The sequence below is a fragment of the Lygodium microphyllum genome, chromosome 3, assembly GCF_053477565.2.
Source record: "Lygodium microphyllum isolate KBCC chromosome 3, Lygodium_microphyllum_v1.1.10, whole genome shotgun sequence".
NCBI classification, from domain to species: domain Eukaryota; kingdom Viridiplantae; phylum Streptophyta; class Polypodiopsida; order Schizaeales; family Lygodiaceae; genus Lygodium; species Lygodium microphyllum.
Window position 1 is genome coordinate 100,175,071 of NC_141137.1, and position 20,955 is coordinate 100,196,025.

Consider the following 20,955-nt stretch of genomic DNA (forward strand, 5'->3'; position numbering starts at 1 on the left):
TGATCTCCTTTTAATAACATGTCCTTTACTACATCATTGATGATTTCTGCTTCTCTTGGGGATCTTCTTCTCATTAGCATCTTGATAGGTGGAATTGGATATGTTGGTATCTCATGACATATTAGAGCATTAAAGGTAGTTTGTTTTCCCATGATTGGTAGTAACTTGGGAAAATGTTGAATGTCATGTTGCCACTATTGTATGGGAACTACATTTGAAATTGTTATAAATGATTAACTATTGTTAGTGTTGTAAATGGTACTAGTGCCAAATTTGGGAGCTCTAAAGCTAATAGAAGTGGGAAATATACTTTGTTTTTATGAATGATATAAATATAGTGTCTTCAAATAGAACTTAATGATTATAAGTGTTATGTGTCTTAAGTTGTAATGTTTGTGCTTATGATTGTCTTGTTGATGGGAAAGGATGTGGTCAAGTCTAAAAAAGTGGTCATAACCATGGTATGCCCTATGTTGATTATGATAAGTGCTACTAAATGATTATATGTTTGCATGCTATGTTGATCATGATGAGTGCTACTAAATGTTTGTATACTAGAGGCTTGAACGTGCCAATGGCTTTGCCTCAATATCAATTTTCTCAAATGTTTTCTTGGACAATTCTTAGTGTTGTAGCGTCCTCTTTTGTAAGTTGTACATTTTGGACCTATGTCTATTGAGCCTTAAGTCTGTTGTAGTACTTCTTAACATGGCCATACTTGTTGCAATAGAAACACTTTGGTCAAACCTTGTGCATCACGAACTAGCAATGATCTTCATTTTTTGTACCTCAATATCCATTTGTGTGGGACTATACAAAACATTGTCTTCATTCATGTGTTTGGTACTTGTTCATCTTCTATGGCTTATTCAATCCTTTGCACTATCTTCATGTAGCATATATGATCCTTGGTCTTGTGCCTTCTATGCTAAATCAAAGGCATAGTTGTAACCATAAAAAGAACAAATTCATAAATTCCAACAAGGTTGCATCTAGGCTCATGATTATTTGATCAAATTCACTTGCAAATTGTGCAATTATCTCACATGATAATTGTTCACATTTTCTCATTGTTTTAACTATTGTCTATGAGATGTTTTGATTAGGAAAACATCTTACTAATGATTTTTTCACTTGTTACCAATTTTTTTAAATGGGTTCTAATTGTTGTGGATACCATGCTGTACCAATTTCTTCGAGCATGACACCTGGGTACATTATTAAATTGATCGAACCATAGTAAAAGATCATGTATTGACCATGCTTCAAAATAGCATGGGTGAACCCTTGGGCTAGACAATGCTAGCCAATGTTGCTGTTGATGTTCCAAAAATGCCCATAGAGTGTGAATTGTAGCATTCATTTGGTGGAGTATAGGCTTACCGTTATCATTGTGTGTTCTATGTAGGTTGGTGGTTTGGGGGCTATTGATACATGGGTTAGTCATGTTGAAGTGATTATGAGCTTGCATGGCTAAGAGGGGACTTGGGTGTCATCTCTACTAGAAATGTGGCAAGCCAATAATTAGAGAGATAGAGAAAATTAATGTTCTTTTTTAAGTCAGGACATGATTGATCTCATCATGTTGTCATAATAGGCTATCAGATACATGCACCTCTAACCCTTTCACTATGGTTGTTGTTAACTAACCTTGGTTACTACCTTGGGATCTCCTTGGGATCCTATAATACTTGACTTGAAATTAGAGATTACCTAGCTAGGATTATGGCTTGAGTCATTTGTTTACACTTCATAGGTCCTTGCTATTCTTAAAATATTGTGTGGTGATGCTCATAGTGGAGGTGAAATAGATAGTCATTTAAAAGACATCTAGTGCATGTTGCCGATCTCTTTTGGAAATGCAAAGAAGCTAGAGCTTTATAGAGAAAGTTAAAACAATGGATATCCCAAGTAAGGTTGAATGATTTTCTATATTTCGAGATTGCAATCCTTGAAGATAAGGGCAGGTTGATGAAGAATATATGCTTGTTTGAAATTTGATTTAGAATAGTTGTAATGAAACTACATGGATGGCTAATAATAATCTTTTGCTCAAAAACCTCCCTTTTAAACTAGTAGTTAATGGAGTGATTTATCAAATTGGAAAGGAGTGAGGCTTGGTCGAAAGTAGCTTTCAAGAGGTTGAGCCAAGTGTAGGACTTGATTTTGCTTTGCAAGCTTTATCTTTAGGTGTTATAAATACTAACATTACAACTTTCACCATATTAAAAAGCATTCAACTTGGAGACTTATAAGTTCTTGAAATGCTATGAATAATATTGCACAAAATTATAATTAAAGTGAGATCAATTGTATCAATTTTATGACAAAACTATAACTAAACTAGGAGCAACTTTATCAGTGTGAAAATCTTCTCCTTGAGATTTTAGAGGCTTCTTTCCAATTTTGTAATTTGCTTGACATTAAACCTTGGATTTTCATGAATTACTTCAATATGATTTCACAAGTTTGCCTTTCTTCCATATACATGAACTCCAATTTCTTGAACCATGAACTTGTGAAAAGAAGCCACCACATCTCTAGATTGTTCCTTGGGACCGCATAGTTGTTCACTTTCAATGCTTGACTAGTCATGTACACTAAAGAAAGAATTCAAAGATTCACTCTATTAATGATCTAACTAGATCATGTAGAAAAGAACTTTGTGTAGTAACATAAAAACTTCTATGAGCTCAAACTTTATGATAGTTTGCTTCTTGATCAAGTTAAGCTTCTATAAGGTCAAACTTTAGGATCTAAATTTGAAAGAGACTTACACTTATCTTAGGAAGTCTCTAAATAATTCAACAAAATCTCCTTAGAGTTGAAGATTAGACATTTGAACTTGTCTTCACTTTTCTAAGTGAGCTTGAAAGTTTCTCAAAGAAAAGCTGTAGCACGTATAAAGAGATCATGAGCTCATTACTACCCTTCAAATGAAGGAAAATGGTCACCTTAATCTCAAAATGCTTCTATGCATATGAGATGGAACCTAGATGATATGTGTAGAGAATGCCCATTTGTTACTTTGACAACATATTATACATTTTGAGACCTCCCAATGTGTTCCACTATCATTTTGTTTGGACAAAGAGCATCCTATATGCATATATTGTGCTTTGTAATGCACTAACCCTCTACAAAGAAGTACCTTGGTACTATTCATTGAGTTGGTAATGTATGTGTGGCAAAGATAAGTCTCATGCACATCTACTTAGCCATGCCATAACAATCTCACTTAAATTACAAAAACCTACACAAATTAGTACAGTAATGATAATAGGACCCAGTTGAAATGTCTCCCATGTTGTTGGGGTGGCTTGGTAATTAGGGAGCTTTAAAGAAAATATGTAATTGAAGATAAGTAGTAACAAAATGTATATCAATGTGTTTCTAAAGTTAAGTTGCACATCCATCAAAAGGTAAAAAAAAACCCAATCAACCCAAGAAGACTCAGTTGCTCTTTCCCTCTATCAGCTTTTACATTGATGTAGATTAGAGTCACCAAATTCACACTTTATTTCTCCAAATTAATGAGGATTTATGTGAATGGGAACCTCGAGTGTTAAGGTTCAAAGATAAGCAAATCCATTAATGGAGGAGAGAGAATGCCCTCGCCTAACCAATAGAGTCCTTTTGATTAATGGGAACCTCGAGTGTTAAGGTTCAAAGTATTGATTTTGAAAGATTCCTTTTTTCCCAAGAGTTAAGTCAAATACCTATTAAGGCCATGCCGCACACATGCAAATGAAGTTGTATGTGTCCCATATGCACTTCAAGTTGTAGCATCCACATGTAGGTTAAGTTTGTCTGGAATCCATTATATGTAGATTGTGCTATAGAGAGATAAAACTCTTAAAGGAGAGAGAATAGGATATCTAAAAATCCAAGGCTTGAAGGGGGAAGCCCTAAGTGGAAGCATGTGAGCGAAAGCAAGAGTTATGGTGAAAGGAGCAAGAGACACAAGATGTGGAAACTCCAATAGTCACAATGTGTGAATGGCCTTTTCTTATTTAAATGTCATTGAAAGAATAAAGAATGAAGTGACAATGATGAGCGCTTGCCACATGTAGTGTATATGTGTGCAAGTACTATTAGTATAATGAATACACATGCGGTTAGGCACATGTGCCTTTACTTCCAACAACCTTTCACTTAAAGGCGAATGTGCCCCTAGTGAGGAGATAATAAGAAAAAAGTAACAAAGGAAAAATGTACATAAAGTACAAAAGGATGAGGAAATACGTTATCTCATCCGTTACCCATTAGCTTTCTAAGGAAGGTAAAACACTCTATTGAGAGACTTTTAGTGAGCAGGTCTATAGGATTTTGGTTACTTGAGATCTTGATAAGCTTGATGGACTTGTCCTCAACAACCTCTCTAATAAAGTGGTAACACATCTCAATGTGCTTTGTCTTCGTATGGAAGACTAGATTCTTGGCCAACTGAATAGCATTCATAGAATTTGAATGCAGTGTAGAGACCACATCAGTAAAATCAAGGTCTATAACTAGATGGCCTAACTAGAGAGCCTCCCTGCAATCCTTAGTGGTTGCAATATACTCTACCTTTATAGGGGATAGGTCCGTGCATTTTTGCACCCTAGACATCCAAGAAACAACACCTCCAACAAAGGTGAAGATATAGCCAAAGATGGACTTCCTATTATTTTCATGTATTGCATAGTCAGAGTTAGTGTACCCCACGACTCTTGTATCCTAGCCACCATAACATATGCACGCATGTGCAGTGCCCTTAAGGTACCTCATGATACTCTTTATAGCATTCCAATGCTGCCAAGTGTAGCCATATAGTGTGTTGCAACTCCTAATGAAAATGCCATGTCAAGACAAGTGACTATTATTGCATACATCAAATATTCCATTATGGATGCATAAGGGATCTTGACCATCTTAGCCTTTTGCTTATCAAATTGTGGACAATTAGCTTGAGTAACCTTCACATGAGAAGGTAAAGGATAGCCAATAGGCTTAACATCTTGCATACGAAATCACTCAAGGACCTTTTGGATGTACGCCTTCAACACAAGTAAAGGAGCCCCTTAGAGTGATCACATGTGATGCACATCCCAAGAATATGTGAGGCATGTCCCATGTCCTTCATCTCAAAGTTCTTATTGAGCTGACTTTTCAAGGTATCCAACTCATCACGAGCACTCCTAGAAATCGATATATCATCCATGTAGAGTAGCAAAATCATAAGGCTACCATTGTGGGCCTTCTTTTGTATAAACACAAATCCATATCACTGCAAGTATATCCTTGTGAATGCATGAAAGCATCAAACTTGTGATAACATTTCCTAGGTGCGTGCTCAAGGCCATAAAGGCTCTTTCTCAACTTGCACACTAGGTGTTTTCTATCTTTTTCCTCAAAGCCCTTAAATTACTATATATAAATCTCATCATGCAAGTCCCCATGTAAGAAAGTCATCTTGACATCCATTTGATAGAGTTCTAGATGTAGCTATGTAACCAAAGCCAATACCAAGTGTCGGGTAGTCATATTGACTACAAGAGAGAATACTTCATTGAAGTCAACACCACGCTCCTACTTAAAATCCTTAGCAACCAATCTAGCCTTATAGGCTGGTCTTGGGGTATCACATGGGTACTTTTCAACTTGTATACCCACTTGCATGGCAAATCACACTTTTCATTAGGCAAAGGAACCAAATCCCATGTATGGATTTTTTGCATTGAGTTATACTCTGACTGCATGGCCTTTCTTCTAAGAGTGACTATCACTTCTGCGTATGGCCTCATCATAGGTAAGTGGCTCATCAGTATCTATTACCATAACGTAATCCCTAAAGGACGCAAATTGACTAGGTTGACATCTATCTCTAGTAGACCACTGCAAAATAGGCTTTAGGACATATACCTCTTGTTGTCTAAGATCATAGAAGGCTCCTCTTGAAATATCACCATATGTATCTCAACGACCTCCTTAGGCTGCTTATACATTTTCTCCCCATGGAAAACAACATCATGTTTGCGGATGACCTTTCGAGCTTGTGGATCCCATAAGTGATAGTCCATCTCATATGCATCCCTATAACCAAGAAAGATGTATTTCACGGACTTAAGATTCAACTTATTGTGCTTGTCCTTGGGAACATGGTAGAAAGCCTCATAACCAAAGATATGAAAATGAGCATATGATAGAGGTTTTATGAACCATACCTCTTTGTCAACTTGATAGTGAAGAGTTGTTCATGGGGATCGATTAATCAAATGTATAACAATAGCAACTACCTCAGCTTAAAAGTGCTATGTAAGCCTACCTAGCTAAGCATACTACAAACTCGCTCCTAAATCATCCTATTCATGCGCTCAGCCATATCATTCTAGGGTGGGGTATATGAGGAGGTCAACTAATGCTTAATACCCCACTTATCAAAAAACTGCTCAAAGGCTTTAGATACATACTCACCCCCATTGCTAGATCGTAGGTATTTTAGCCTATACCCAAACTAGTTCTCAATTAGAGTAAGCCGATGTTGAAATGTAGTGAAGACTCTGATTTCTACTTTATGGGGTATGTCCAATTCTTGTATGAGTAATCATCAATGAAAGTAATGAAATACTTTGTGCCACCTAATTACTTGCAAGGCATAGATCCACAAACATTAGAATGAACAACAGACATCCAAAGGATCACCCATGTGTGTAATGATAGACTTCTTATGCAAACTATGGATTTTCCAGCCATAAAGACAATGATTACAAGAATCAAAATAGTTATAGTCAAGGGATAGAAGATACTACAAAAACGAGCAATCATTTTCATTCCCTTTAAGAACATGAGCCCAAGGTGACGATGCCATAACAATATATGTGGTACTATAGCTACGATCAAAACATGGTTGATAGACCTAGATACAAGTAAAGGATAAAGAGTGCCAGACTTGGCACCTTATCCTAGGAGAAGATTCCCACAGGTAAGCTTCCATGAGGAATTATCAAAAGAGACAACATAACTTGCATCATCCAACTGTCCAGCCAAAAGTAGGCTTCTAGTCAAAGCTAGAACATGGTGTACATCATGCAAAGTAAACATATTTCTCGAAGGAAACTATAGTTGGACATATCTAATACCAAGTCATTACCCAATCTGATAGATCTCGACATGCTGCGGTAGAAGTGAAACCACTCTCAATGAGGGGTGATATGAAATGAAGCCCCTAAATCAATCAACTACCAACATTGAGCATAGGTGGACGAGCCATCAGTCAATTGTGAAACATTAAGAGAAGAAGCTACAAGTATGTAGTCATCATCAGAATTAGTTTGCATGATATTAATCTCTTTAATCTTGACTTTGGACTTACTAGGGACAATGCTACAAGTATCATTCTTTTCCTACACTTTACCTTTTCTCTTTCCCTTGCACTTATCATCATACATTTTATGGCACTATGGTCGAATATGACCTTGCTTTCTACAATAGTGACAAGTCAATGTGTACAGCCATGTGACTTATTGCGAGACTATCCTCGTGATTGAGAATAAGACTTTCGAGAGTCTCTCCCACTGCAGTCATTACTGCTCCTACCATTATTGCCTCTGATCGTCAAAGCATGAGAGGTACAAAAAGCATTTACATTCTTTCTGTTAACCTCTTTATTTAAGAGCGCACCCTCTACATCCTACAATTTTAGCCCATTAATATGCATATTTGTATACATAGTAGTACTAAATGTGGCCCATGACTAAGGCAATGTAACCGATAAGAACAAGGGAGGAAGATTGTCCCTAAATTCAATCCCTTGTAAAGATAAGTGATTGAAAATAGAATGAACATCATTTAAGTGGAAAACATGGAAGTGCCCTCCTTGATACAAAGGTCCACGAGTTGCTTCAACCAATACATTTGAGAGGGAGGGCTTTGCTTATCATAGACATTACGAATCTTATCCCATAACTACTAGGCAGTTTGCCTGTTAGAGATAACATTACAATAGACCTTCTTAGAGAGTGAAAAAATAATTGTAGATTTGCATGACTCATCCAGTTCGGTCCAATCCTCTATATCAAAGCGTTTGAGCTTTACACCTTCATATCTTAATGGTGTAATATGCAATTTCTACACTAAAACATGTCAAATTTATACCTTCCAATAGTTGTAGTTGGTGCCATCCAATTTCTCAATATTGAAGATAGCACTATCATTTGACCCACTAGCCATAATGTAAGAAATAAAAGCAAAATCCAAGACAAGCATGCTACTATAAATGATAGCAAAAAAGTCTAAAAGCACATCCAAGATAGTGTCTAACAAAGGAAAAGCTGCAAAGAGTAGGGCTGTTCACTAACTACGAAAGAATGATGGTCAAGTAAAGACATTTGCCCTCATAAATGATGCATAAATCTACAATTTTAGCAAGCTGAAAATAATGACATAAGTAAAGTTTGCACATATTCGACTTCCTGCAAGATGTACATGGTAGCTAGTAGATTAGATTTATTAGTTGATTGCTCATCCTCACTAAGCATGCAATCGATACCAAGAACTACCAAAATCAATGTGTTAGAGAGAGATACATCCAACATGCATAATTGTCATGTATATAGTGGGTCTCGAAAATAGCAAAAGAGAACTACCAGATACACAATTGATTGGGCAAGTGTAAAGAAGCTCAATACATAGCCAAGCAAGATGAATACATCATTGACAACAAGCTGACAAAGATATGTGCCAGCTTAAAACATGAATCAAATCAGCCCACTAGGCAACAACTGCATCCAAATAGCATTGAGAGAGCATAGACATAACTCAAATGAGTCTCATGGTCTCACTACAATAAGCTCAACAAAGTAAACCCAAAGCTCTGCTCAAATGCAAAGTATCTAAGTAGCACAAGTAACTCCCTGGAACAAAACTAAATGCCAAATGAACAATGCAAGCTCAAAACATCAAGTACACGGCCATCTCAACATCTAAGTTACACGAAATATAAGTTGAGATCATAAAACCCAATAGAGTCTTTAAGCCTGTAGCTGCATAAGCCACTAAAGTAACAAAATCATGTAGCCATAGCCAATATGAATGTCACCAAACTTAAAATTGAGGCCCAAAAGCTTTCAATAGCATATCAGGGTATAGACCATCACTAGAATACACCAATAGACCGAATGAAGCATCTGATTTGTTGAGATATCGAGCTCCACTTGTGATATGCCAGGGTGACCGTTGTGCATTTATGTCACCGACTTGTTAGTTGCAGATGCGGTTGCTACACCGCCCATGAATAATAGCTAGATGACAGCTATCCTTATCTACTCTAGTTCATGGTTCAGTTAGTATGCCACCTTAGTTAGTTGAGTTTGGTTTGAGACCCATATATAGGGTTCTTCTATTTCTTTGTATGAGAGTTCTTTTTGTCTTACACAACTAAGAAGAGGAAAACTGTTTTCAGCCTCCACCTGTGTGTGTATTCCCCCATTGTGCAAGCAAGAAAGCTACAAGTGAGACTCCTTCCTTCTCTCTCACAATCTTGACATGGTATCAGAGCCTTGTTTGTGGTAAGGAGCTCAAGAAAGCAAACCAAGTTTACGGTGTTCTGGTAAGAGGACCAGTGTTGCTTTCATTTTTCTGTTTTGGGAGCAAGTCTCTACAGGTAGCACAGCCGGAAAGTGCAAGAGTGCATTGTCTCGGATTGAGAAGCCCTTCGCGGTGTAGCAAGAGGGCAGTATGTGCTGTGAGGAGGCTTTAGCCCTTGGTTGCTCTGTTTTTTTTATTTGAGGCCATTTCGGGGCCTGTTTTGGAGGCGGAAGTTTTTTGCATGCACTCAGGAAAAGGCCCTGTTTTATGCTGTGCGACCACTGTTCTACAGGTCGGTGAAAAGTTACTGTAGAAATTGCATCGTATGCCTGTGTGCAGAGATGTTGGGAGTTACAGAATCATCCTTGTTGCCTGTTGATGCAAAATCGTCACTAGGAAGTGACTGTGTGGTCAAATACCACTTTCGTCAGTTTTGCAGATTTGCCCTTGTGAGGCTGAAGTTGTGTTTTTTGCAGTGTTCTATAATGGCGTCTGATTCTCTTTCACAAATTGTCACTGAAAAGCTTGACAAGAATAACTTCCAAGCATGAAAGTTTAGAATGACGAACTTCCTTATGGGAAAAGGATATTGGGAATTCATTGCAGGAAACGAAGGAGAACCAGTTCTTCCTGATGTTTCCAATCAACAACAAATGCAGGCATTTAAAGGATGGCATGAGAGAGCCAAAAAAGTTATGTACTGACTGTCTATCAGTATTTCAGACTCTATGATTGTGCATATTCAGGATGCAAGTACGCCAAAGGAGGCATGGGATACTTTGTCAAAAATGTATAGCACAAATACGCAAGCCAGGAAAATGTAGCTAAAGCAAGAGTTGCACAATGTGCAAAGAGAAAGTATGAACATCAATGACTATCACATGAAGGTGAAGAAGATTGCAGATGCACTTGCTTCCATTGGGTCGCCAGTGGAAGATGATGATTTAGTTTCCGTGACCTTGAATGATCTGGGAAAGGATTATGCACAGTTCCGAACATCCATTTTCGTCTATGAAAGATTTCCTTATTTTGAGGAGTTGATTGCTCTTCTAATTTCTAAGGAGCATAGAAATGGTGGTGCATCTTCTTTAGGTTGAACTTCAAAAGAAACCGTCTTCTACTCAAATGTTGGAAGAGGTAGAGGCAGAGGTAGAGGAGGCCGATCTGGAGGCCATGGTAGAAATCAGAATATGCAGCAAACTCAAGAAAACCAGTTCTTTGGAGGTGGACGTGGTAACTCTAGAGGCAGGGAGAGCCAAAGAGGTCGTGGTGGATGGCAAAGAGGCCAAAATGCAAACAGTAATGTTGAATGCTACTACCGTGGTAAAATGGGTCATATGGCTAAAGACTGCTATAAAAAGCAGAATGACATCATGAATGGAAAATTGCAACAAGGGAATTATGCATCTTCTGGTAGACAGGGTGATGACAGAAATGAGCATTTGTTTATGGTGCAGCACATGACCAATTCTGTGACAAGTGCAGAAGAAAGCAACGATGTGTGGTATGTTGACTCAGGTGCATCAAACCACATGACAGGTCATGCAGAATGGATGCAGGATGTAAGGAAAATGGAAAAACCAGGATTTGTGGAGACTGGTGATGATGCTGCACATCCAATTGTGCAGATTGGAAATATTCCTTTGTCTATGTAGGATGGGAAAAAAAAATACATGTCGGATGTATTTCATGTCCCGAATATCATCAAGAACCTGGTTTCTGTTGGTCAAATGGTTGAGCAGGGCTTGCAGGTCAGATTTAATTCTCATGGACGCTTTGTTGAGGATATGAAAAATAAAGGTCGCTTGATAGCAAAAGGAAAGAAGAAGGGCAGAATGTTTACGTTGGATGCAGACATGCCTGAATTGAGTGCAGCAATGTTTGCACATGGGACCGGTGTAGTTGTAGATATTGATATCTGGCATAAACACATTGGTCATGTTAATGTACAACGACTTAAATCAATGCAAGCCCAAATAATTGTTGCAAGATTGCCTAAATTCAAGGTTGCAGAAATGCATAAGGTATGTGAAGCCTGTCAATTTGGAAAATAGGTAAGGAAACCATTTCCTAGACATGTTCAAGAGAGTAAGAAGCCATTGGAATTAATCCACTCTGATGTGCGGACTACTAAAGCTGCATCTATTTGGAGGGTGTCATTATTTTATCACTTTTATTGATGACTATAACAGAAAAGTTTGGGTGTATTTTATGAAAAAGAAAAGTGAAGTTTTTGGGCATTTCAAAACTCTTAAAGCTATGGTTAAAAAAGAAACAGGCCTAGAAATAAAATGCCTAAGGTCAGATGGAGGGGGAGAGTACCTCTCAAATGAGTTTGCGAGGTTCTTGCAGGAGCATGGTATAAAGCAACAATATTCATGTAGTAATATCCCACAGCAAAATGGAATTGTAGAAAGAAAAAACAGGCATATTGGAGAGGTATCTCGTGCCATGCTCAATGAAAAAGACCTGCCAAATTTTTACTGGGCTGAGGCAGTTGCTACAGCAGTCTACATAATGAACAGGACTCCCACTGCAGTAATACATGGCATGACTCCAGAGGAGAGGTATATTGGTAGGAAACCAGATATTTCTCATTTGAAAAATTTTGGTTACATTGCCTATGTTCATGTGCCAGATGAGTTGAGATCCAAGTTGGATCCAAAAGCTAAGAAATGCATCTTTATTGGTTATTCTCTGCAGCAAAAAGGGTATAGATGCTATAACCCTTCTATTTACAGTGAGCAGAGATGTTGTTTTTTATGAGATGAGTAGCTGGTATAAACCAGTAAATGTGATTGATAATGTAGATGCACAAAATGGTAATGTTGCACAGAATTCATAGCAGCAGTCACAAGATATTAGTGGACCTGGAGCGTCCTCTAGCAGTGGTTCACATTCTTCGCCATGGAAGGCAGATTGAGATCAGGAGAATCTTCTCAAAGCAATGCAGATAGTGGTATGCAAGTATCACGAAGAGGAAAAGAGAAGGTAGATTAGCCCATGTTTAATGTGAATGCAGGTCACTCTTATGTGGATGGTGAATCTAGTGGCTCAGAACAGAGCATTGATAATGAGTTGGGTAATCCTTTTATTGCTATACCTGGAGTAAGGAAGACCAGGGATGTTTTGAGAGCACCTGGGAGTGAACCTACTTTGCGCAGGTCTACCAGAGCTAGGTATCCTGGGAATAGGCTGAAATATGATGGATTTACAGCCATTCACTATGCATATATGGTGAAAGTGATACGCGAACCAGAACCCACTTCTTTTGAGCAAGCCATGGGAAAAGAAAAATGGGAGAAAGCCATGGATGAAGAAATGGATGCCTTGGAAGCAAATGCTACATGGAAATTGGTACCTTTGCCTAAAGATAAGAATGCAATTGGTTACAAGTGGGTTTATAAGGTGAAACACAATGCAGATGGTTCTGTGAATAGGTACAAGGCAAGATTAGTAGTCAAGGGGTATGCACAAACATATGGTATTGATTATGAAGAAACATTCAGTCCGGTTGCAAGGATGGCAACCGTAAGAGCAGTCGTTGCTATGGCTGCATCAAAGGGATGGTCTTTACATCAGATGGATGTAAAGAATGCCTTCTTCCATGGTGATTTGCAAGAAGAGGTCTATATGGAGCAGCCACCAGGTTATGTGCATGCTGTTTTTCCTGAGTTTGTTTGAGGTTGAAGAAAGCCTTGTATGACTTGAAGCAAGCACCTAGAGCATGGTCTGACAAGATAGGACAATATCTTGTCACTATTGGCTTTCAGATTTCCAAGGCAGATTTCTCACTTTATGTGAGAAAAATAGAGAAAGGTATTATGCTACTTGTTATTTATGTTGATGATTTGATTATGACAGGTGACAGTGATGAAGATATCCTTCATGTAAAAATGCTATTGAAGCAGAAGTTTGAGATGAAGGATTTGGGAGAGCTGCGTTATTTCTTGGGCATTGAGGTGATTAGATCACTAAGTGGGATACGGCTCTTGCAGAGGCAGTATGGATTGGACATGCTGTCCAAATATGGGATGACAGGCTGTAAGCCTATTTCAGTTCCTTTGGAGCAGAATGTGAAACTGAGCGTAGATGCAGATGAGCTTCTGGAAGACCCTACTATGTACAGACGCATAGTAGGAAGTTTGATTTATATGACTATTACCATGCCAGATTTGAGCTATGCTATTGGATTGGTAAGTCAGTTTATGTAGGCTCCAAGGAAACTGCATTTGGATACGGTTAGACGCATACTCAAGTATGTGAAGTCCACATTGCAGTATGGACTATTTTATGAGACTGGGGTTCAGATACAGTTGCATGGATACACTGATGCTGATTGGGCTGGTAGTATTTCTGATATACGATCTACCAGTGGATATGTGTTCTCTTTTGGGAGTGTTGTAGTCACTTGGAGCAGCAAGAAACAGCCTACAGTTGCCTTGTCGAGCACAGAGGTTGAGTACAGGGGCGCAACAATGGCTGCATGTGAGGTAGCTTGGTTGCATAAGCTACTTTATGATATGCATCAACCTACAGATGGGCCAGTTGTCATTTATTGTGACAACATGAGTAGTATACACTTGGCAAATAACCCAGTCTATCATGCTAGAACAAAGCACATTGAGGTGCATTATCACTATGTGCGGGAGAGGGTTTTACTAAGTCTTATTGATCTAGTTTATGTCAGCACAGAGGATCAGGTAGCTGACATATTTATGAAGGCATTGGGCGCAGAGAAGCTGCGCAAGTTCGGAGACCTGCTTGGTGTGCAGGAATTGGGATTGAGCTCGAGGGGGAGTGTTGAGATATCAAGCTCCACTTGTGATATGGCAGGGTGACTGTTGTGCATTTATGTCACCGACTTGTTAGTTGCAGATGCGGTTGGTACACCGCCCATGAATAATAGCTAGATGACAGCTATCCTTATCTACTCTAGTTCGTGGTTCAGTTAGTATGCCACCTTAGTTAGTTGAGTTTGGTTTGAGATCCATATATAGGGTTCTTCTATTTCTTTGTATGAGAGTTCTTTTTGGCTTACACAACTAAGAAGAGGAAAACTATTTTCAGCCTCCACCTGTGTGTGTATTCCCCCATTGTGCAAGCAAGAAAGCTACAAGTGAGACTCCTTCCTTCTCTCCCACAATCTTGACATGATTAACATCTAAGAGCAATAGGCATAAAACTTTCTAGACAAGTGCTTGTTGCCCACTGTATTACAACAATGGAATCTCTACTAGAACTAGCCAATGCAAGCCCAAATCCAATCCACTAGCACCTCAAGATATTTGCCAAACATCTCAACATCAATGCATATGCATACGAGCATTAATAGAGATAAAAGTGAGTTATTACAGCAAGTAATGTAGGTTGGGAGCTCCAAAACTCAAGTGATTAATGTCGAGGAAGTGTCCAAGAAGTTGCCCAAGCGTTGGGGAGTCTCAAATGCTACACGGGAGGTAGGAGATGCACTAGGCTAAAATTTTTTTTTTACAGGAAAGTGGGCTAGATAGCCAATTGCAAATCACGTTGGCTATGCTAGCCCTTTTGCTAGTTGTCTTCCTCTTTGAAGGCTCAAACACTGATGAACAAAGCCCAATGCAGCCTTGGAGCAAGCCTTAGGGGGTGGGAACAAGCTGGGGAAGGAGGGAAGTTCAAATGCGTACCTTTGAAGGTGAAGACATGGTTGCAATGAATGAATAGTTGAAGCTTTGCAAATCTAGGCTGAAGTAATGGCGGGTGAAGCTTCTCAATGATGACTTTGATACCAGTTTAAGGAGGAAGCCTTGAGTGGAAGCACATGAGCGGAAGCAAGAGCTATGGTGGAAGGAGCAAGAGAGCAAGAGCAAGAGATATATGATGCGAGAACTCCAATAGTCACAATGCGTGACTGACCATCCCTTATTCAAATGTTATTGAAAGAATAAAGAATGAAGTGACAGTGATGGACACTCGCCACTTGCAGTGTACATGTGTGTAGGTACTGTCATTGTAATGAAGACGTGGGTAGTTAGGCACAGACACCTTTACCCCTAGAAAGGATGCCAGCTCCTTTGAACTCCAATAAATTCATAGAGCACCTCCATGTTTTGAGATGCTCTATCAACTCGCTGGAATTTGAAATGCTCCATCAACTCACTGGAATTTTGACACGCAGGTTCATGCTAGTTAGATCAGCCATCCATGCACATTTGGACTTGAATACATGGACTTGTGCAGGTAAACTTTACTTGAGTGTGTCTTGGCTCTTAGATGCTTAAACCTTTGACTGTGATGGCGTGTGCAAGTTGAATCAATCTGCGTGTGTCCGTGCCTGAGTTAATAGAAAGTGCTTAGTGTCGAGAGTCGACGCGTTTGACCTTGAGACTTAAAATGATTGGTCATCGTCGCATGGAGACAGGCTTCTTTAAGTAACTGATGTGGTGAATGTAGGCAGGCTTTCATGAGTAAAATAGTCTGCCAAAACGATGGTGCAGCAGCAAGCCGAGTCCAGTAGCGAGCCTCTTCTGCTGCTGGAGAACAGGGGCTCTTCAGGTGGAACCACCATAGCCAAAGCTCAAACTCAGAGTGGAGGACGATCTTATCACTACTGGCTAACGCCTTGCTTGCCTTTGGGTAAGACCATTTTGCCAGCAGATCGCACTCTCTGCAAATTTTCTTCTGCAGTTTGTCGATCATCCTGGTCGCGATCATGAATAAACAGTGTTGTCTGTCTTTTTTTTCTCACTAAGGAAAGCAGGTTTCCATGAATCTGATCCTATGCTGTCATGAACGAACTGTGTCGCCTGTTTTCGCTGAGGGATACCGGTTTTTGTGAACTGGGGAGAAAATAATCATCTGGTCGTGATCCTGTGCTGTCATGAATGAACAGTCCTGTCTGTTACTCCAAGGGAAACAGGCCTTTTGCGATTAGGGCCCTGTCTCTTCTCAGTTGTTTTGTGTGCCTCTTTCATTATCAGCAGAAACCATGCACTGTGAAGGAAGTTGACATTTTCCCAGGTGGGAAAAGGAGCTCTTTTCCGTTGTTTTTCGCTTACAGGGTTCAATATCACGAGCTTCTGCTCAAGAGGCACCGCATAACTAGCTAGATGCGGTTGGGGGTCACCCCCTGCTCCCCAACAACCACACATAGCTAGGTATGCTGTTCCTCCCTTGGAGCAGCATATGATGTTGTCGTAATTCACATTGTGTAATCATAGTGGGGATTCGTCTAAACCTTCTTGTAATTGAAGCAGATTGAGTTTTGATGACGAAAATCCATTTGAATGTCTCAGACTATGATAATGGCCTGTGCCTTTGCAGGAGCATACTGCTGCTATCAGGTGGTATACCGTGGTGTTTTTACAAGTCTTGTGCTCTATCTCAAGAGAGTGAGGCAAGAGGATAATGCAACAGCAGCTGCAACTGTCTCTGTGGTGCTCGGCACTGGCTTCTGCACTTCATTTCTTGGAGCCTACCTGAGTGATGGCTCCTTGGGGCGGTTCTGGACTAGTGTTCTCATCTTACTGTTTTTAATGCTGGTAAGATTGTCTCTCGTTCACAACTGTATGCCTCTGTATGCGGGTGCTTGCATATCTGGGGCAGTCACATACATTAATACACTAGGTTCATTCTCTTGTATGTAGCCTTGACTATCCAACTTGAGGTCTTGAATCAAACATTTGCAGCTTCTCAATGTTGCTGTATTTGTTTCATTGTGTGCTCTGCCATTTCAGTGGTTTGTAATCTGTATCATAATGTGGTGAACAGGAATGTCAAATCATTAGGTTTTAAATGCATCCTTTCTTAAACGAGAATAGTTCAGGCTTTTTTAGCCTTGGACAGTCTTAAAATGGTTGGAGCTTCTCATGAACAGCGGCATCTGTTGTTCATTGAATCTTTGAAATGTCTGGTCTCTGACAAAAACACAGTTTCTATGTTCTCGTGAAACTAACTGTCTGGTAAGCTTCTTGATCAATTGTTTTACTGAATGTGGCAAATTTCTGTGAGATTTGAATCCGTCTGGTCATTCTTTCCAGAAGTTTGTATGCACACTTGTTTGTGATGATATTGCTCTTTGCACGACAGGGCTGCAGCCTTTTGAGCATTATCACACAGCTGCAGATCAAGGCCCCAGCATTCTTTACCTTTTCCCTCTACCTTACTGGCTTGGGCTATGGATGGTTCAAGCCAAGCCTGGTTGCACTTGGTGGAGATCAATTCCATGCAGCTGAGAAAAGGAATAGCTTTTTTAACCAACTCTTTGTGGCTGGGACTATTGGCGAGGTCTTTGCCCTTTTGGTGGTCGTCTATTTGGAAAATGCTGGACAGTGGGCTTTAGGTTACTGGATCTGTACAGGAGCTTTAGGCATCGGTGTTCTTTGTCTATTGGGGATGAACAGGTCTACCCATCAAAAGCGAAGGGAAAACCCATTCAAGAGAATATTGCAGGTGGTTGTAGCTTCATTGAGGAAACGCAACCTGGAACTGCCTTCTGATCCGGGTTCGTTATTTGGAAGTGAAGAAGGCTGTGCAATCCACCCTCATCAGTTCAGGTAATGAGGTCATTGACTTCTTCATGTCTTTTTTTCAAGACAAGTATTTCTCAAAAGTGGCATATTGACAACTAGTGCAGGTTGACTGAATGTTTGCAAGCCATGCATGCTACATAGTCTAAAGATTGTAGGCAGCCGCCATGTGCAGAAGTTGACTTGTTTTACATCGAGCTCGAGCTGTGTCAAGCTGTTAATAGATTTGCATGGTATGTAGATCAATGTAGAAAACATGTTGGTAGCCTCTCCAAGTCTCTTGCTTTTCCTAACTTTTATGTGGATCTTAGGTTTCTTGACAAGGCTGCCATCATTCCTTATGAAGATTTGGGTGCTCAAGGCAAAAAAAGTCCATGGATGTTGTGTGATTTGAAGCAAGTAGAGGAAGTAAAAAGCATCTTACGGCTTTTACCACTGTGGGGGATAATTCTTTGCAAGAGCACAGCAACGTCACAGTTGACAAGCCTGTATGTGGAGCAGGGTGATTATATGAATGCTATGGTAGGTAGCTTTGAAGTGGCCACAGCCTCCATGTCACTGTTCAACATGATTGCAAGGATTGTTTTTGCCATGGCCTTTGATATGTGTGTACGGTGGCAAACACGAGTCAGACAATCTAGCTTCCTAGTACGTCCTTTGTCCCTTGCTTTGATTCAAATTGGCATTTCCTTTGTGGCAGCTACCTTGTCCATATTGATAGCTGCAGTTGTAGAGGCTGCACGCCTCTCGGCGGTAGAAGCTAGCTCCAACCTGTCCATCCTTTGGCTTGTGCCCCAGTATGCTTTTGAGGGGGTGGCCCTTGTTTGTGGCACTGTTGGTGAGGCTGATTTTTTCTACAGTGCTGCATCACCAGGCATTCGAAGCCTTAGCAGCTCCTTCCTTGTGCTCAGTCGTGGACTTGGTAGTTTCGTAAGTGCTCTTCTTGTCATTTTTGTCAGTGCAATCACCACTGCTGATGGAAAAGCCGGTTGGATTGCTTCTGACCTGAACGAGGGACATCTAAATTACTATTACATGCTCCTTGCAGGGATTATGATCATAGCTTTTCTGATATTCCTTGGCATTGCACTTTGTTGTTCTTATCCTGTTCGAGAAGAAGAATAAATCAAATCATTTCTCATTACAATGCAAACTTGCCATGGTTTTGCATGGAGCCGCTGGCTACAGAACTTTCATCTGACAATCCTGTTATGGTTAGGGCTATTCATATATACAAAATCTACAAACAATATTGTACACATACCTGTGGCCCTAAGGTGTCAAAGGCTTGGATGACATTGATATGAAATCGCTTGACAACTTGGGATATGGAATATGCTCTGATAATATTGAATTTTATAACTCATTTCTTGAGATCTTGCATGTTCGTTTATCCACAAACTATCCATGCTTAGAGGAAAATAATTTGATTACTTCCATGAAATTCTTATTGATCAAACATGATCTGTTGGACTATGTACTCAGAAGTATGATCATCATCAAGATTATATTTCTGATAATTATCTACAAAAGGTATTGATGAGACTATGGAAGAAAAATTGCCTATCATCGAAATCTCACATATAGGAAGTGGTAGTCCATGTGTAACTTTGTTCTCCAATCTCAATAAGTTAGTAAACTATTCCTTGTGGTATTTAAATGAATAATCCACACCCCAAAAAACAAAAGAAAAGTCTTCACACACACACACACACACACACACAAAAGGGTTGAGGCTTTTTGCATCTACTCTCTCTCCCTCTCTCTTATATGGTCGGTCCCATTCAAATATATCACTAGATGAGAGCACTTAAGCTTCCTTTGATTATAATAGTCGAATGAAAAGAAAAGAGGATAAGTAGAAAGATATATTGCTATACAAAGCCTTGTTAAGAGTACATGGTTAATATACCGAATTCAATTAAGGAAACATAGTAGATGTTTCAAGAAAATGCTCTTGAGAAACATACAATTGACATTCAAACATGTTTGCTTTGAATGGGTAGATGGGTCAAATTTGAATGTCGAGAAATAGCTTATAAGTGTGTGTTGTATATGTATGTGTGTCATACTTATGATTGTTACTCACCATGTTAGTAAATTTGAGCTAGGTAGTCGTATGTTGCTATGTTCTTGAAGTGAGACAGGGTCGGCCACCAACTATGTTATAGAACATCGAAATGAGTAGGCTTGCGAGCTACAAAGCGTTGTTGCAACTAGATGTCAAAAATTGCTCCATTAAGTGTACAAAGAAGAAAGTAAAAGATAATATAAATACCATTGTCCGTGAAATGCCTGGTTTGTGCTTTGCTTCTCGAACCCCGATTGACATCACGCACCTCATTGACTTGGAGAACATATTATAGTTCTTTTTAATGATACAGAACATTCATGAGTAAATTAAGATAGTGATTGCAAGTTTGAAGAGCATGCTTTGGCTTCCTCATGTTGGGAGCTAATGAATATATCACGACTTTGGATAAGTAGATTTGAAAAGAATGTGTGTAGTAACACTTGACTTCCCTTGTTTTAATAGATATGAGTTTAACTCAAGGCTGCTGGTTTAGGGGAACATGGTGATTTGCTAGCATGTGGGTGAACATAAGAGTATTCTTCAAAAAACCAATTGATGCCATAGCCAATAATCATCCTTCCTAAGCATTTGCTTACCATTGCCACTTGAGACCTTGCCTCAAAGGAAGCTATCTAATTTAATCCAACATCTTGTGCTTTCCTCACTTATATGTACTCATGTGCATAACATTACCCTCTTATTGTGGTTCTACCCCCCAAGAATGCTAAGCGATTTCTCTATAAATTTTCATGTTGGTGTGATAAGCTTTCCTTGGAGTTGCAGTTTTTGTAATATGTGATAGATTAT

The 20,955-nt window shown here is 39.5% G+C and overlaps 1 protein-coding gene across 6 annotated transcripts; it reads left to right on the plus strand.

Moving 5' to 3' along the window:
• The first annotated feature begins 15,935 nt into the window (after positions 1-15,935).
• On the plus strand, positions 15,936-19,508 carry LOC148038670 (protein NRT1/ PTR FAMILY 7.2-like). 6 transcript variants are annotated; one of them, XM_087674255.1, is made up of 5 exons: positions 15,936-16,182; positions 16,870-17,087; positions 17,635-18,101; positions 18,386-18,596; positions 18,775-18,926. In XM_087674255.1, exons 1-5 carry the CDS (start codon positions 16,035-16,037, stop codon positions 18,790-18,792), a joined length of 1,062 nt encoding a protein of 353 aa, XP_087530381.1. In that variant the 5' UTR covers positions 15,936-16,034; the 3' UTR covers positions 18,793-18,926. The 6 variants fall into 6 exon arrangements, with proteins under 6 accessions (XP_087530381.1, XP_087530377.1, XP_087530356.1 ...); XM_087674251.1 differs by adding an exon at positions 19,123-19,508 and having other exon boundaries at positions 15,937-16,182; positions 18,386-19,004; XM_087674239.1 differs by adding an exon at positions 16,299-16,566 and having other exon boundaries at positions 16,044-16,182; positions 18,386-19,503.
• Positions 19,509-20,955: the final 1,447 nt, after the last annotated feature.